The sequence below is a fragment of the Poecilia reticulata genome, unplaced genomic scaffold (genome assembly GCF_000633615.1).
Source record: "Poecilia reticulata strain Guanapo unplaced genomic scaffold, Guppy_female_1.0+MT scaffold_131, whole genome shotgun sequence".
NCBI lineage: Eukaryota > Metazoa > Chordata > Actinopteri > Cyprinodontiformes > Poeciliidae > Poecilia > Poecilia reticulata.
In genome coordinates, this window is record NW_007615014.1 from 815,872 (window position 1) to 833,624 (window position 17,753).

Here is a 17,753-nt window from a genome sequence, read left to right on the forward strand (position 1 = left end):
CTTGGTAATGTCACTGTTAGGCCATATTTTCTCTACCTGATGACAGTCTGGTAGAGTCATCTAGTCATCATGGTATCTGTGTTCAATATACCATGGAACACATATTCCATGTGTTCCATGGTATATTTAATTCCTTGGAAATTCTTTTGTGGTCTTCCCCTGACTGATACCTTTGAATACGGAGACCCCTCTGATGCCTTAAAGGCTCTCCATGCTCTCCATGTTTTGTGCTGGGAGATGTCTGTAGACGTCAGGAAAAGCAAACGAGACCAGCTGAGCTCTTATTTGATTAGACTCTTTACCAGGTAATGTTTGAATGGAGTGGGTTAAACCTGATCACATCCCAGTTATAAAAGGACTTAAAATTATGGCTGTTTATTTTTACTTCACTTCCCTGAAAGATTTGTGTTTTTCAGTGGTGTAATAAAGGTCATAGGTCATATTAAAGGTGAAAAAAGTTGTACAATTATTTACCTGGCTGTGGTTTGATTTCCACAGCATTAGCATTAGCTAGTCATCATGTAGCTAACATCAGCGGCTAACATTAGCTAGTCATAATGTAGCTAACATTAGCTGCATCCAGCAGCATTAATCATTCTGTTAGTTTTGGGAGAAACTGTGCTAAGATCTTTGCTGGTTTGCTGCCATGATTCTGCGCAGACACACACTTGTTTCTGCGCAGCCGCAGGTCTCCGTTGTTGCCAGGTGTAAAACCGGGGTCGAGTTTCTTAGCGCTGATGTTATAACATGCTAACAATAGATTAAGCTGTTATATCGGCTGAAAAAAGTGCGGTAGACAGAGGGCACAGATACGGGAAGTGCGGGAGCCCCGAATGTATCAAACAGAGATAGAAAGATGGCCAATCTGAAGTAAAAATAAAAATAACAGCTTCCAGGCAGAGTTAGCCATGCCTCCTAGCCAGGCCCGGAGGGCATGGCTAACTATGGGCCAAGCCACTGGGCCTGGACCGTTCTCATTTCTTCATTTTCGGTCCAGCTGCTGCCTCATTTTTATCAGAACCGAGTGGATCCGAACAGAATCAGAACTTCCTCATAACAAAACGTTATTTAGATTTTTCCACGTGTGAACAACAGAGCAGCTGATTAGATTCATCATCATGGAGGGAAGCTCCAGTCTGAACTATTGGAGCGTTACCTTGGAGACGGCCCTCCGTCGTCTCTATGGCAACGCCCGGATGCTGCTGGGAAGTTGGTATGAAAAGGTTTTCCTGCCGTGAGCTGCTCTGGTGGAGCCAGTAGATGACTTTCTCAGGTTGATGTTTCAGGTCGGTGGATCAGAGCAGCTTTGGACCTGGTTCTGATAACATCAGGTTCTGGTTCGGTCCAACTGTTATTACTTAACCACATTTCAACCAAAAACTATATATAAAGTATCAACAAATTAAGCAAAATTTTGGTTGATTTATGGTTTTTAAGGTTTTTGTAGCAAAGAGGTTTTCTATCCGTTCATTTTTCCAGAGTTTCTTTAATTATTCGTGGACTGTGGATGCTAACATTAGCATTAGCTGCTACATATTAGCATTCAGATGCTATTTTAGGTTAGTGTAGCTTCTCTGATAGGCTAACTTCTTTTAGCACAATTTGAATACAGCAGAACTTTCCAGTGTGACTGTAGCTGCTGTCCAGCAGGGGGAGCATTCACACCGAGCAACTGCAGCAATTCTGGCTGGTCCAGAGTCACAACATCAAATTATTTCACACACACACATATGCAGTGGCGGCGGAGGGAGGAGATAATGACAGAGTGAAAAAGCCGGAGCTCCGGCGCTCAGTCAGTCTAGATTGGTCCGTGTCCCGTCTGTCCCTCCAGCATGGACCGGCTTGGTTCTGSACTGCTGGTCCTCGTCTTCCTGCTGCACGTCAGCTGCTGCTTCTCAGGTGAGCTCAGGTTCCTCTCTTTTTCTTCTGTGGTGGACAGGTCCTCCAACCATGACCTCTGACCCCTGCATGCTCCCTCCATAGGGCTCAGAGTTTATGGTTCAGGCGCTCAGAGAATGTAAAGCAGCTCAGGTTTCATCACATCCTCGTGTGTGTGTGTGTGAGAGAGAGAGAGAGAGAGTGTGTGTGTATGAGAGTGTGTGTGTGTGTAAATCATATCAGCTACTGTGAACACATGCATCCATCCGTCTGGGGTTCCAGGGAGGGAAAACGTCTACTGAGCACGCTTAGAGCAGGGACCTGCAGGAGTCAGAGGGATCCTGGTGTTCCTCCAGAACCGAACCAGAATCATTTCTCCAACAGAACCAAGGTCCAACCCTCAGGAAAACACCGGGAAGAGTAGAACGGATCCAAACCAGAACATCAAAACAACCTGGAGACAGAAAGCAGGAAGAGAAACAACTGGACCCCTCTGTACTCGACTGGTCCGAGACAAACGGGGAGAAAATTTAAATTTACAGTAAGCTCAAAAGGAGCCAAATTAAAGATTAAAATTGTCTCGGAGGAAAAAGGAGAACCAGCATTTTGTCTCTAGACAGACGGGTTGGTTCTGGATGGAGTTTAATCAGAACCATCTGGCTTCTCGGAACTGGAATCAGAACCAGGATGTTTTTGCACCTGAAGCAGCCATGAGTTTGCCTGCGCATGCTCTGCTCTGATTGGTGGAGCTGGGTCAGATGATTTCTGGTGTGGTTCCAAAACAGGACAGGAAGTCCAGGATATATGCCTCAGAGTGAAGCATCTTCCTTCAGCTAACGTCTTGGAGCCATCAATGGACACCAGTCGGACCAGGTGGTACCAACGGACAGGAAGAACCCAAGAAGCAGAGCCAGCAACTTCCAAGCTAAAGCTCTAGAGCAGGGGTGTCAAACTCCAGTCCTCGAGGGCCGGTGTCCTGCAAGTTTTAGAAGTGCCTCTGCTGCACCACACCTGAATAGAATAATTAGGTCATTAGCAAGGCTCTGGAGAACTGAGGAGGTAATTAAGCCATTTGATTCAGGTGTTTTGTACCTGTGGCACATCTAAAAACTGCAGGACAGCGGCCCTTCAGGACTGGAGTTTGACACCCCTGCTCTAGAGATCCCCTGACACCAGAACATCAGAACCAACGGTCTGGTTCTGGACGGCTCTGCTGTTGAGGCTCTAGCATGGACAGAGAGAGACCAGTCCGGTCCTACACAAATGAACCCGGTCCAGTCCACAGTAATGAAGACCAAAGTGTCTGTTGTTTGGGTCTGACCATAGTCCTGGTACTGGTTGGTACCGGACGGTACTGGTTGGTACCGGTTGGTCCTGGTTGTTGAAGACAGTAGCTCCTCCTACTTTAGCTCCAGTAACCTGTCACACATGATGAACTCGCTGGCTGTAAGTGATGACTGACTTCTGTGTTTTTAATGAAGGTTCTGCTGAAGATGCAGTTGAGTCCATTTCACATTAACCGAGTCAATAATTGTTCTGAACCGCTGACGTTGATTTGATGATGACCCGGTCTTAAATATCTTCTGTCTCCCAGGTTCTCTCCATCAGGTTCTGTCAGAGTTCAGCATCATTCGTCCAATCAGAACTGACTCAGAGGGACGGCTCCTGTCAGAGTCAGTCTCTGCCCACCATCCATACCGAAGCAAGAGACACGCCCCTTCCAATAAGGACACGCCCAACAACTCCCAGGCACAACAGGCCCCGCCCACTTGGAGATCATCCTTCAGCCATTCATGGAGGGGGAGGAGTCCCAAGGAAGAGGCGGAGCTCTTCTACAACGTGACGGTGTTTGGTCGGCACCTCCACCTGCGGCTGCATCCAAACTCCCGCCTCATCGCTCCCACTGCTACCTTGGAGTGGGAGGAGTCAGGATACCTGCACTCTGAGCCAATCAGAGAGGATGACTGCTTCTACACAGGAACAGTGTCAGACCTGGATGACACGTCTGTGGCCATCAGCAACTGCGACGGACTGGTAGGTGGTTTCCAGAGCTGAACTGGTCCAAACGATCAGGACCAAATGCCTGAAAGATGAGGCTGAAATGTTTCGGGGGAACAGCGGCCATATTGGACTGGAGGTTGAGAAAAGCTGCCAGGGACGAAGACTAGAGCCAAGGATCAGGTGGTGATGGAGGATGAGAAGAGGGTTGGTTTAGCAAAGGAGAGTGGTAGAGACGATCTGGAGACTCCTAGACATCTGGTTCTGGTCCTGGTTTTGATTCTGGTTGGTGTTTAGGTTCTGGTAGGAGTCAGTGTTTCAAGTCCTTGAAGATCTGTTTCTCTGTGATCTGCTGCGGAATCTCTGGGTCTAAGGAGGGAGATGTGTTTTGAACACGACTCTCAGCATTCCGCCATACTGGCTTTGATCATTTTGATCTTTATGATGATGATGATGATGTTTTATCTCTGCATTGATCCCGAGTCAGACTCCAGAACCTTTCTGTGAATGAAGCTGGTTGTAAACTGGGCCGATCCAGTTGGTTCTAGTTTAATGCTGGTTGCTGCCCTGACAGGTAAACTGATCCAGAACCGGGTTACAACAGGTTCTTGTGTCTCTAGGCAGGGATGATCCGGACCGGAGGAGAAGAGTTCTTCATTGAACCGCTGAAAGACGATGAGGAGGAGGGCAAAGGCGAGCAAAGGCACATTGTTTATCACTCTTCGGCCATCATCAGGAAACCATCAGCTGCTAATCAGACCTCAGAGGACTTCCTGCGAGGTGAGTCAAGCACTGGTTCTGTTCTGCCAGGTCTGGTTCAGATAACAGCAACCATCAGGAGGTCAGAGGTGTTTGGGCTTACTAGGGGCTATCAATGTCATCGTTAAACCCAACTAGCCAATCAGGGATCAGAACTGAAACAATGGAAGTATGGATTAATCAGTTTTCAGTCAGAACCAATCACACTGACCCAGCGCCACTTCAGAATACAGACCTGAGTTCAGATTGTTGCATTCTGCGCTGCGTGTTAGCATGCTAACAAACCGAGCCGAGCCGCAACTCCTCCACTTCCTTCATTCCAGCTGAAATAAGGAAAATAAAATGGTGGAAAAGGTCCAGGAAACTTGGCTTTGGGCTCAAAGACTGAGACACTCTGGTACACACAGAAACACACTGAGACACTCAGAGACCTACAGAGACACACAGAGACCCACTGCAAGCAAAACAATGGAACAGAAAATGCTGTGAAACACATTTCAACACAAAATGCACAGAACACTGAGGAAGAGGTTCCCTTCCCCCTGGGTTTCCTGCCAAAGTGGACTGTAGTGGTTCCCAGTGGTCTGTACTGGTCAGTACTTGTGCAGCCTCATAACCGTTCTTCAAACTGTTTACGAGGTAAAGAGAGATTTTCTCTGCCTGGTTTCCATAGCAACCCTTTATGGACATCAGGGTTTGTTGGTTTCAGTTGGTGAGGTCAGAGGTCAGCCTTTGGCTCCTTTGCTTCATCTGGTTTTTATTTCCAGTGTATGTGGTAGTTAAAGCCTGTGGTGATGAGCTGAACCCTGGCCGGAGATCCACCGCTGTTCGGTTGACTGGGCTGGGACTCGTTACAGGACTGACGGATTCTAATGAGGTTCATGGAGGTCTCTGTAGTTCTGGTCCATCCTGGAAACACCATCAGTTGTTTGGATCCATTGAATCAGCTGAGCTGACCTCCTGATCTTCAGACTGCATGAATTGTGCTTGCAGGGCCGCTGCTAGGACTGCTGAATCCGAACCCAATGCTGGGTCCAAACAGGTCAGGTCGTCGGCGCCGTGACACCTTGGCTGAAATGTTTCACATTGAGGTACGTGACCTTTCTGACCTTTGCTCTCTGAACTCCAGATTTATGTCGGAACAAAGTATTAGTGCCTTTGATCAGTTGAGCAGATAAAATCCCAGGAGTCCATCTGCTTCTCAGCCAACCAGAGATTAGGATGAGTCAGTGAGCGCCAGGAGAAAAAAAACACCAGATAATTTAATCAGCAAAGACTTAAACCGCAGCTAGCGAAGCCAGACTGGACGATTTCATAGACCCTCATCTGTCTGGTTCTGGCTCATCGTTCTGTTGGCGAGTCTTCACAGTCTTCACAGTGATGCATAAGAACGGTCTGTCCAGGTTCTTCTGGACAACAGAGCCGAGTCTGGTTCCGTTGATCAGAACAAACCGCCTGAGAAATGATTGGTCAGACCCAAAACCGCTCACTGCTGCTAACCTTCAAAGGTCAAAGGTTATCTCTTCTCCATCTCACCTTGTTTTTTTATGACTCGACGTTTTCTCGTGTTTTTCTGTGTTTCTATATTGATTAATTGTGTGTTTGATGTTTATGGGGTTTTCTGTGTGAGGTGTTTAGTTTCCTGCTCTCTGATTGGTGCTCACCTGCCTCTGCGTCCTCCAGGTGCTGCTGGCCGTGGATTACTCCCTGCTTCTCTTCCACGGCCGTGAACACATCCTGAAGTATCTCCTCACCTTGATGAACATTGTAGGTGGAAGCAGTCGTGAGCTTTGCATCCAGCCATGTTGGCGCTGCAGAGCGGCACTACATGAATGAACAAGAACCCAGAAGTTCTGCTCTGGGTTCTGGTTCCTTCTGTTTGATGTTCTCCTGCTCTGTTCAGATCTGCTGAGGTTTCCTGCGTTTGGTTACATTCAGAAGCTCCTCATGCAGATTCTGCTAATTTCCTCCAGGTCAATGAGATCTACCAGGAACCCTCTCTGGGGGCCAACATCAATGTGGTGGTAGCCCGGATCATCATGCTGACCGGAACCAAGGTACGGGCTGCAACGTCCCTTTGGGAAGTCACTCTGCTACCAGGAAGTCACTCTGCTCAAGCCACAGCTAACAGGAAGTCACTCTGCTCAGACCACATGCTAACAGGAAGTCACTCTGCTACCAGGAAGTCACTCTGCTCAGGCCACATGCTAACAGGAAGTCACTCTGCTAACAGAAAGTCACTCTGCTCAGGCCACATGCTAACAGGATGTTAGCATGTGGCCAACAGGATGTTAGCATGCTCAGGCTGGCCTGAGCCAGCATGCTCAGGCCACATGCTGCTCAGGCCACATGCTAACAGGATGTTAGCATGTGGCCTGAGCAGGAGGCAGAATAGCTCCTGTTTAAAGTAGAAAACCAGTAAAAGCTAGAATTGTTTGGTCCCTCAGTCCCAGGAGCTGATTGCGGTGGGGAATCCTCAGAAGAGCTTGGAGAACGTCTGCGGATGGTCGTACCTGCAGCAGGTGGAGCAGACCCAGGAGGCGCAGCACGACCACACCATCTACCTGACCCGCCAGGAGTTCGGTCCCACTGGCATGCAGGGTACCACTACTTTACTACCTCTGGTACTGCTGCTGTATTTCAGCTACATATAGTACCAAAGCTACCTATAGTACTACTAACACTACTATTACTACTACTTCTACTAATACTGCTACTATTACTACTACTAGCAATAATAATATTCCCCTTCCTGTGCTGCGCGTTGCTGCAGGTTATGCTCCGGTCACCGGGATGTGCCAGCTGCACCGGAGCTGCGTCCTGGTTCTAGAAGACGGATTTTCCTCGGCTTTTGTTGCTGCGCATGAGACGGGCCACGTGTGAGTCACACAAGAATGGTGATACTAAGGATAATTCTACCTGTTTAGTGATAAATATCTAAGGTAAGGTGTGTGCGTGTGTGCAGGCTGGGCATGGAGCATGATGGGGAGATGAACAACTGCATGGACGACGTCCCTCTGGGCAGCATCATGTCTCCCCGGGTCCAGGCCACCTTCTACCGCTACCACTGGTCCAGCTGCAGCTGGAGGGAGCTGCACCGCTACCTGCAGTGAGTAGCAGCAGCAGCAGCAGTGCTTTCAGTGCCAGGAGGGTTTCCACTCACAGCCACTCCCTCTGCCTACAGCACCTACGACTGTCTCCGTGATGACCCCTTCAGCCACGAGTGGCCCGCCCAGCCGCAGCTACCGGGCTTCCAGTACACCATGGACCAGCAGTGCCGCTTTGACTTCGGCCCGGGATTCAGCATGTGTACCGCTGTAAGTCAGAGTCTAACCGGATCCAAGGTTCTTACTGATCCAGAGTCCAACCAGACCCAGAGTTCAGCCAGATCTAAGGTTCTCACCGAACCTRAGCAGCGACCCGTTGCAGCTGCCTCTGAGTCGGTTCCTTCTAAAACTTCTGAGCAGAATGATCCAGTTATTAACCCGAACAGAAAATGAGCCTAATACGATCTTGTGGTATCGCCCTTCAGCCGTTCATTCCCAGACTGGTTCACTGTCATACCAGTTTGAGGTCAGACTGGTTCTCTGTCTGACCTGTCTGACCAGTCTGAGGCAAAGAGCTGGCAGACATCCTGGCTGAAATGTTTCCAGTCCTGATCCGGTTCAGAGGAGAAAACCACCAGAACCAAAGTCATCAGTAGAAATATCCAACTCACTGGGCTCAGAGCTGCTGGACCCGATCTGCCAGGAATGCTTCCTGTTATCAGTTCAGTTCTGCATCTGGACCCGGCCAGCACATGGACCCTGCCAACATCTGGACCCGGCCAGCAGCTGGACTGGAAACGTCAGGGAGCTCATTAAAGTCCTGCTGGTGTTTTCCTGTCAGTTCTAGGTTTTTCCTTCATGGAGCTCAGGGTTGTTTTCATTTCACATTTGGAGAGATTTCTGATTAATTTCTGATCAACAAGGTCATGTTAAGCCACAGATTCTGATCTCTGAGTGATCTGTGTCTTCAGTACACAACTCCTGACCCCTGCAAGCAGCTGTGGTGCAGCGACTACAACAACCCGTTTTTCTGTAAGACCAAGAAAGGTCCGCCGCTGGATGGGACCAAGTGTGGACCAGGCAAGGTGAGTTCACAAATTAATCATCAGTGTATATTTAACGGCCAAGTTCTGCTAGCAGCAGAGGAACCATCCGGTACCTCCCCAGTACCAATTGGTACCACTGCAGGACATGTTTCCAGTCTTTATCCACACAACCAGATGAGTCACCAAGGCAGCTGTCTGTGTTGCAGCACTGCTTCAAAGGCTTCTGCATGAAGTTGACCCCAAACCTCCTGAAACAACATGGAAACTGGGGGCGCTGGAGTCCATTCGGCAGCTGCTCCCGGACCTGCGGGGGCGGGGTCCGGTTCCGGACCAGACAGTGTGATAACCCCCCGTGAGTGACCAGCAGTGATGCCAATCACTGGCTGCGCCAATCAGACACACTTACCTGTCGCTGTTCTCAGTCCAGCCAACGGAGGGCGCACCTGCTACGGGAACAGCTATGAGTTCCAGCTGTGCAGCCAGGAAGACTGCCCCCCCCTCACCGACTTCAGGTCAGGACCTCGTTCTGTCCTCTGGCTGACTGGATCAGAACCTGGTTCTGTCCGCAGGCTGAACGGATCAGAACATCTGAAGTGTTGTGTTTCAGGGAGGATCAGTGTAAAGCCTGGAATCCATTCCTGGAGCATGAAGGAATGAAGCATCATTGGCGTCCATATGAGCATCCTGACCGTAAATACACACAYTCAGACACACAACTTAGCATGATACTAGTAGCAGACACGTCTATGCTAACATGATGCTCAAAACAGACACACCGCTATACTAGCTTGATGCCAGTAAAAGAAATTGCTATGCTACCAAGATGTCATAAAAGAAAACAGCTATGCTAATGTCATGTCAGTAACAGACACCCCGCTATGCTAACATGTTGTCAGTAACAGACACTCTGCTATGCTGACATGATGCCAGTAAACAGGAACTAAGCTGTTCCTGGCTGCTGCTGATACAAACAGATGTGTTTTAAGACCTTTGGGTTCATATTTCAATGGAATCTCTTCTCATTGTGGGGACGTTGTGTAATGCTGTGGGACGGACCAGATCTGGGTTCAACTTCAGTCTAATGTCCCTGGAATGCACTCTGTAATTCACGGTCCTCACAAATACCAAAGACAGACCTGTGTGTATGAGTGTGTTTGTACTTGTTTAGGCTAACTCTTCAGGACTTGTTCTGGCATTTTCACGTGTCTTCTGAGGACAGATGACGGAGTACAAAGACTGGATTAAAAGGTTAATGAAGTTAATTTCAGGGTCTGTAATTAACTGCTCACATGTAAATCTAAAATCATACATCAATTAAATAAGTAACATTTCCAATTCAAGTGTTAAACCGCTGCTAAATTATTGAATAAATAAGACATAGTAGCTCAACAAAGATATTTATAGTTTTTTATTCTTTCTTTCTATCTTTCTTTATTGCAAACAATAAAAAAAATTGCATCCATTGCTGTTGTTAATACCAGAAATGTGCAAATATAAAGGTTCTGGCTCAGGACTTCTGTATAGAAAAACCCCCACAAAAAAACTGTTAATTCCGTTAACATTTTTAAAACATTAAATTCTATTAAATCCATTAATCTAATTAATGAATTAAAATTCGGACCAAAGCAAAGTCTGAATTACCCTAATGTGGCAATAAATACATGTGCATGTGTGTGTACATTATTGGGCATAACACATATAGAAGACCACTTTCACCACTTTCACCCACAAATAGAGGTCAGTGGGGAAAGTGAGGACATTTTTGTGGTCCTCACTTTTTTTGCAGCTCTACTAGTTTATATAGCTTTAAATGTAAGCAGTGGATTAAGTTCTGGATAGGGTTAGTTATGACTAAACTGGTAATGGTTTAGTGTCCAGGTAAGGCACAAATGCAGTTAGTAAAATGAATGGAAGTCAATGCAAAGTCCTCAGTTTGTATAGAAGTACATGGATGTGTACGTGCGTGTGTGTGTGCTCTCACATGTTAAAGTCATCAGACAGGAATCTGTTGTTGGAAGGAAACTCTGAGCCTCTCCTCCCTTTAACTCTTCATCATCTGAGAATAATTTAGTGTCTGCAGGATTTTTATGATCATCTTCAGATATTCCACCTTAAATCTCTCTAAGCCTGTGCGTGTGTGTGTGTGTGTGTGTGTGCAGAGGACGAGCGCTGCCGTCTGTACTGTCAGTCCAAGGAGACGGGCGCCGTGGTGTCCATGAACAGAATGGTGCATGATGGGACGCTGTGTTCCTACGACGACGCCTACAGCGTCTGCGTCCGAGGAGAGTGTGAGGTCTTTATTGTGCTTCAGTTTCCAGGCTTGACTCACATCCTGAGCTGTTTTTCTCCTGACTCTTGCTTCTAATTTACTGAGGAATAAAGAGGGAAATAAAAACTCTTGACCCAAAATGATCCTGAATAATTAAGATTTCATTTTCTTTCAGGCAGTTGTTGTTTTCCCTGTTATTGACCAATTTGATCATTTTATTGTAGAATTAATTTCTATTTTCTGAGGTCTCGTCACTCAGCAGCGTTGCGTTGTTCAGCATTGTTGCATGTGCCCCCCCACCCGCAGCATGTGGGATGCGACGGCCAGATCGCCTCGGACCGGCGGGAGGATCAGTGTGGAGTCTGTGGCGGAGACGACTCCACCTGTAAGATCGTTAAGGGGAACTTCACCCGCAGCACCAGGAAGCTAGGTGACTCACTGATCAGGCACAACATTATGACCACCCACAGCTTCTCCATCAGAGAAACCCTGGGGACAGGGGTCAGGGTCTTAAGTCTGATGAGTCTGATGTTCTGTTTGTCCAGGCTGTTCCATCCAATTGTCATGAGAATTATAAACTAATGTTAGAAATGTCACAAAAAAACAATAACAAAGAAACAAACATGAAATGTGAATTTCCATCTGTTGGTTTGGAGTAAATCAACCAGGCTGACATGGCTCAGGTGTTGCTGCTACGCAAGGCAGTAATAACAGGAAGCGGAGGTCACTAACTGGACAAGGGTCCTTGGTGCCTCTGATAAGACTCAGAGCCACCAGTAACTGGGAGCGGTTGTTATATTTGTGCTAATGTACTCAGCTAATGTGCATCACAAGTCTGTATAGTGCTGTTAGCCACAGATAACCACAGCTAATGGCAGCTAGCAGGAGCTAGAAGCAGCTAACCAATGATATCTCCTGTCTCAGCTATGCTGATGATATTCAGCAGTTTCTTATTACCACCTCCTCACATGAAACTGAAAACTTTCTTTCCTGTCTTTCTTTCTTCACTCTGGAGAGTTAAAAACATTTTTTCAATCTGGTTTTGGTTTTTCTGTCTAGTTTTACCTCAACTGTTTAGGACTTTGGGATTTCCAAATCCTGAAGGAATTTTGAATGTAGAAAAAAGTTTTACAATTCTTCAAACTTCTGGTTGTGGACCAACCAGTCCGAGGCTTTAGGTTCCTCGTATGATCAGGTTCTGACTCCTTGGACTCCAGAACCAAAGCAAACTTTCAGAGCTCTGATGGAGTCTGTGGTCGTAATGTTATAACAGGTTCATCAGTATCAGAATGATACTGTAGCTTGAGACGCTGATCTCAGATCTGCCCTCCCTGGTGCCACACAGAGCAGAGTTTAACACTAGAGGGCGCTAGGTACACCATGTACTGGAAGAAGGATTCAGTCCTGAATGCATGGTATGTTTTGTTTTGTTCTTTTTCTTTTTTTTTTTTTTCTTGCTGTAGGTTACCTGAAGATGCTGGAAATTCCCAAAGGAGCCAGGCGTCTGGTGATCCAGGAGTTTAAGGGGAGCCCTCACACCCTGGGTAGGTGGACCAAAGACACTATGGGTCAGCCGATGACTCAGGAACAAATTTGATCTAGAGTTTTACGCTGCAGCTGTGAAGAACCAGGAGACGGATCATCTCTTCCTCAACGATGAACATGAGATTCCTGAGAGCCGGGTGGTGATAGAGAAGGGAGTGGTGTGGCAGTACAACAAGACCGGTGAGCAGGAGGCGCTGCACAGTAACGGGCCGCTGAAGTACAGCGTCATACTCATGGTCAGTCCAAAGAAGGACCGGCGCAATACTGCCAATAGTTCTGAAAGGCCTAGAAGAGCCAACCTCCTCCTTCCTCTGCTGCGCAGGTCCGTTCTCACCTGGATTCCAAGGTGACGGTGTCTTACAGCTACATCATTCAGGACCACATCCGGTCCTCTCTGGAGTCTAACCTGGTGCAGGAGGAAGCTGTGGTCTATGAGTGGGCCCTCAAGAAGTGGTCCCACTGTTCCCAGCCCTGTGGTGGAGGTATGTCCTGGCCAGCAGGTGTCCAGTCCGTAATGACCCTCCTGGGACTAAAGGTCAGCATCTCTTGCAGGGACGCAGTACACACGGTTTGGCTGCAGAAGGAAGGCTGACGGGAAAATGGTGGAGAGGGTCTACTGCTCCGATGTCAACAAGCCCAGACCCATCAGCCGCAAGTGCAATGCCGAGACCTGCAGATCTCCACAGTAACTCATGCAGATAACCACAGAAACCCAACATGACCAATCCGTCTGGTCAGCAACATCAAGCTAACATTTGGCTCTTCCACCAGGTGGGTGACTGGGGACTGGGAGGCCTGCAGCGCCTCCTGTGGGCAGACAGGGTGGCAGCGCCGCTGGGTAAGTTGCCAGCAGGAGTCCAGCAGTGGGAAGCAGCGCCGCTCAGTAAACAGCAAGCTCTGTGGCGATGACCGGCCAGAGGCCAAGCAGACCTGCAACCGGTTCCTCTGCCCCGCTGGTTGGAGGACTGGGCCCTGGACTGTGGTGAGGACATGGCTACAGGACCTTGTCTAACCCAGTTCTCCTCAAATTTCTACAGCTTTCTTTCTGTTCTCAAGACCAAATTCCTTCAGACTTCCAGTTTCTTCCTTTGTTCTGGTTTTAATTTGAATGATGTTAAGGACTTTAACATGCTTCCCCTCACCTTCACGAATATGTTCGCAGTGTTCGGTCTCCTGTGGAAACGGGACTCAGGAACGTCAGGTTGCTTGTTTGAATCCTGAAGGCTCACCTGGAAACTGCAGTGATCTTCAGCCAATAGCAGCGCGCCCTTGTCAGGCCCCGCCCTGCAACGGTAGGCATTGACCAATCAGCAGGTCTCTCTGCTGCAGCCAATCAACTTTTGATGGTGTGTTTCCTTCCCAGGAGATCCAAAGAACGCCATCATCCTCTGGCTGTCCAGGTCCAACCCCAGCTTCCCGGCTCCACAGACATCTCCCAGTAAGAACCCGCTGATCCGTCTCCATGTTCTGACCCGGTAGACCGACGTCTCCTCATTTGTCCCCTTTATGCTAACAACTAAACCAGTCAGAACCAGCCACGTCCAAGTGGACCTTTGGAGCGTTGCCTCTGTAGTGGAAGGGTCAACTCTCTGACCAGAACTAATTATTGTTGGTGTCTGTCCCACCGGGTCAGGCTGGCACTAGCATTGCCCAATCTTTGAGGGTTCTGTAGAACTTCTTGGACTGCTTAGATCTCCCATAACTTTCCTGATCCATCTGTGTCTACAGGGCAGCGTTGCCGTGGAGACCGATCTGTCTTCTGTCGGATGGAGACGCTTAGTCGGTACTGTTCGATCCCTGGATACAGGCAGATGTGCTGCAAGTTCTGCAGTGAGAGGAACACTAGCAACTCTGATGGGTTCAGTAACTTCACCAACTCCAGCAACTTCACCAACTCCAGTAACTTCACCAACTCCAGCAACTTCACCAACTCCAGCAACTTCATCAATTCCAGCAACTTCACCAACTCTAGCAGCCAGAGTCCCACTGACTCCCCAGCAAACAACAGCAGGTCAGTAAAGTAGTCAAAAGAGTTTCAAGACATAAAATACACACTGATGTAAAACCCACTGAAACCGGGTCAGACCAGGTCTAACCAGATCAAACTGGTTCAAAATTAATCAAAGCGAGTCAGAATGTTCTGATTGTTATGAATCAGCTGTCTGCTTTATAATTGCATGAAATACCTGCATAGAGCTTTTAGCTGCAAACTTATATTTATTTTGTTTTCTTCACATTTCTCTTCTTGAGACGTTCAAAGGATTTATTGGACCAAACTCAGAAGATCGTACCAAACAATCCATACCAAAGAGCAACTACTACAACTGTTTGGTATTAGCCCTTTAGCTAATAGCAAACAGCGAATAGCAAAAGGCTAATACCAAATAGCTAATACCAAATAGCTAATACCAAACGGCTCATTGCAAGTGGTCTATATCAAACAGCTAAATACCAAACGCCTAATACCAAACGGCTATACAAAATGGCTAATAGCAAACGGCTAATACCAAACTACTGCTAACAAACGTCTTGCACCAACATGGAGTAGAGAAGCCAATGTTTCAGAGCTCATTCCTATTTTGATGTGAAATTTGTGCCTTTGTCTTTTAGTTACTGGGAGCTGACTGAAAGGATGATGTCGGTGACTTCGTCTACCTCATCAGTTGGTGATGTCACCAGTGATGTCACCAGCACACCCACCCCTACAAGCAGGAGCAGCACCGACTTTCTCTATGTGGACTACGACTACGAGTTTCAAACGTACGTTGACACGCCTGTTGCTCCAGCCACCACAGCTGCCGCAATTACTGCGGTTACCATGGTCACCACGGTTACATCCACAGCTGGGACTACAACAGCGCGGCCAATAGAAACCACTCCCGTGCATCTGCTGAGCAGGAAAACTGCCCCGGTCTCCGTGGTTACGGTTGATCAGAACCAGACAGCGCCACCAATCAGAACCTCCGAACACACTGCCCCAGCAACAGGGGCGCCGGTGTCGGCCTCCAGGGAGAAGAACTCGGTGGATGAGGTCCAGTACCGGGTGGTTGGAGCAGATGGTACCACCAAAGACCAGCAGAACCTCTTCGTTCCCCGCGTGCTGCCTTTCCATGAACGTACTCAGAACCAGCGCATCCAGCAGCTTCTGAAGGAGAAGCAGCTGCAGAACCTTCTGAGGCTGGAAGACCGGACCAGGGCGAGGCGGAACCTCCTGGCCCGGCAGAACCGGACCAGAGCGAGGCGGAGGGACTGACCCGGTTCTATTGGGCTTAATATCAGTCAATGAGAAACAGAAACTGACAGAAACTCCTCCATCTTTGTTTCTCTGAGCTTAAACCAAAGTTACTCTATCAGGCGTGAACAACCAGAACAGGGGCACAGAACACTCCGGTTCTGTTGGGTTCTATACTCATGCTGTCTGTACCAACTTATCCTGTCTTAATAAAGCAAAGTCTCTTTCAGCTGCTGATGTCATCATGACTCATCAACATCTGGATTGCATCAGTCCGTCTGAGTGTCCCGAAGTCCGCCAAGGTTTATGGGCCAACTAGAACCCTTTACGGGCTGCTGAGCCCACCAAAACCGGCCAGAACTAGCGGCTCTGTATCAGAACTTGGTGTGGACGGCGGTTGGAGTCCTGTCTCAGTCTGGCAGCCATTTTGTTTCTAGAGAAGAGTTTTTCTCCTTCAATCCTTCCTAGCAGCCAGACAGAACATTCATGCATCACTAATTCGCTTGTTTTTATGTAAAATGCTCTTTACCTACTGCCACCTAGTGATAAGAAAATTACATGATTACGCTGCTAGTCACTACTACAGCAAAGACACTCAAAGATGGCATTATTTGCAGATAATTCGTTTTCAAAAAATATTTTAAGACCAATTACCGTATTTTCCGGACTATGAGCGCACCATACTATAAACTATACCTTCAAATTTTTTTAACCACCCCCTCCTGGAAACTTACATATATCAGCTGCACCGGGCTACAGGCAGCTGGTATCTCTGCCGCTCTCGGTTTTCCAAAAAGACCCAGCAGAGGGCTGCATCATAATAACTGCTGGATATATTAAGGACACAGTTCTCCGTCTCCAAATCCGGTTTTGTTCACGCCGTGTTTACGTGCAGCGGCTCTATTTCCCTCCTGTACTGCCAGATCAATACTCCTCAATTTAGAAGCTGCATCATATGAGTTTGAAAACATTTCTCCGTCCTGCGTGCTGCTAGCATGTGCTTGTAAATGAAAATTAGCGCATTCTTCTTTGATTTCCAATTTTGACTTCCAATGATTCACTTCCTGCTAAAGAGCCCCCTGGTGGATGAAGAAAAATCCACAGAAAAGCCGCATGTTCAAAGTGTAGGAAAAAAGTAGCAGCTTACAGTCCGGAAAATACGGTAGGTGAAATTGGATAATTCCCACGGCACACCTGACGATCACTCACGGTACACTAGTGTGCCGCGGCACAGTGGTTGAAAAACACTGGGTTATAACATAACCGCCCCCCCCGCCCCCAAAAAAAAGTTTAAAGTAACTTAAGTTATAATTTCATTAACACATGACTTGTATTGAGAACCACTGCAATAAATCAATATTTATGAGGAATTTTATTAAGTGGAGTTACTTATTAAAACTTGTTTTTAGTCAGAGCCTTAAGTTTTTGTAAAGGTGTAGCAGAGATTAGATCTGTGATGCTGAACCAAACTCATATCTAAACATCATTTGAATCTTAGGTTTACTTCTATGGGGCTCAGCAGGCTGGTTACTGAGAAAAACACTTGTTATTCATTGCTACTTACTAGTCATTTTTGATGGTGCAGCTTGAACAAAAAATTTGAACCACATTTTACTGTAACTTTGCCGACCCCCCCCCCCAAATTGCTCTTGAAAAATTACCCTGTTTACGGTCCCCTCCAATAATGAGATGGGATCTACACCCTTGACTCTGATCTCTGGCCTCTGACCTTGGAGCAGGTGCTGACTTGAACCCAAATCACCAGATTCTTGTCCCATCTCAGGCCCTGGTGTTGCCATAGTCAGTGTTTCCTGGGCGGGTTCTCCGGCAGCCAAACATGCAGGTTCTGGAAAGCGCTGATCCAGAACCGGTCCCTGCTTCCAGAACCACCTGATGCCAGTCGATGAATCAGCCACCAACTGAGACAGGAAGCAGGGAAGGGCTAAAGCAAGCAGGGCAGGAGGACCAGGGATCAGGGA

General features: G+C 47.7%; 1 protein-coding gene across 1 annotated transcript; it reads left to right on the forward strand.

Annotated features, from left to right (window-relative positions):
• The first annotated feature begins 1,481 nt into the window (after nt 1-1,481).
• LOC103459894 (A disintegrin and metalloproteinase with thrombospondin motifs 2-like) lies at nt 1,482-16,006 on the forward strand. Its single transcript, XM_008401826.2, has 25 exons — nt 1,482-1,899; nt 3,473-3,912; nt 4,497-4,656; nt 5,629-5,726; nt 6,319-6,402; nt 6,609-6,692; nt 7,083-7,236; nt 7,409-7,514; nt 7,601-7,744; nt 7,820-7,952; nt 8,654-8,767; nt 8,935-9,080; nt 9,151-9,240; nt 9,336-9,418; nt 10,888-11,021; nt 11,304-11,427; nt 12,461-12,541; nt 12,615-12,778; nt 12,865-13,024; nt 13,095-13,227; nt 13,314-13,524; nt 13,705-13,834; nt 13,906-13,980; nt 14,271-14,553; nt 15,153-16,006. The coding sequence occupies exons 1-25, from the start codon at nt 1,833-1,835 to the stop codon at nt 15,793-15,795; spliced, it is 4,041 nt and encodes a 1,346-aa protein (XP_008400048.1). The 5' UTR covers nt 1,482-1,832; the 3' UTR covers nt 15,796-16,006.
• Nucleotides 16,007-17,753: the final 1,747 nt, after the last annotated feature.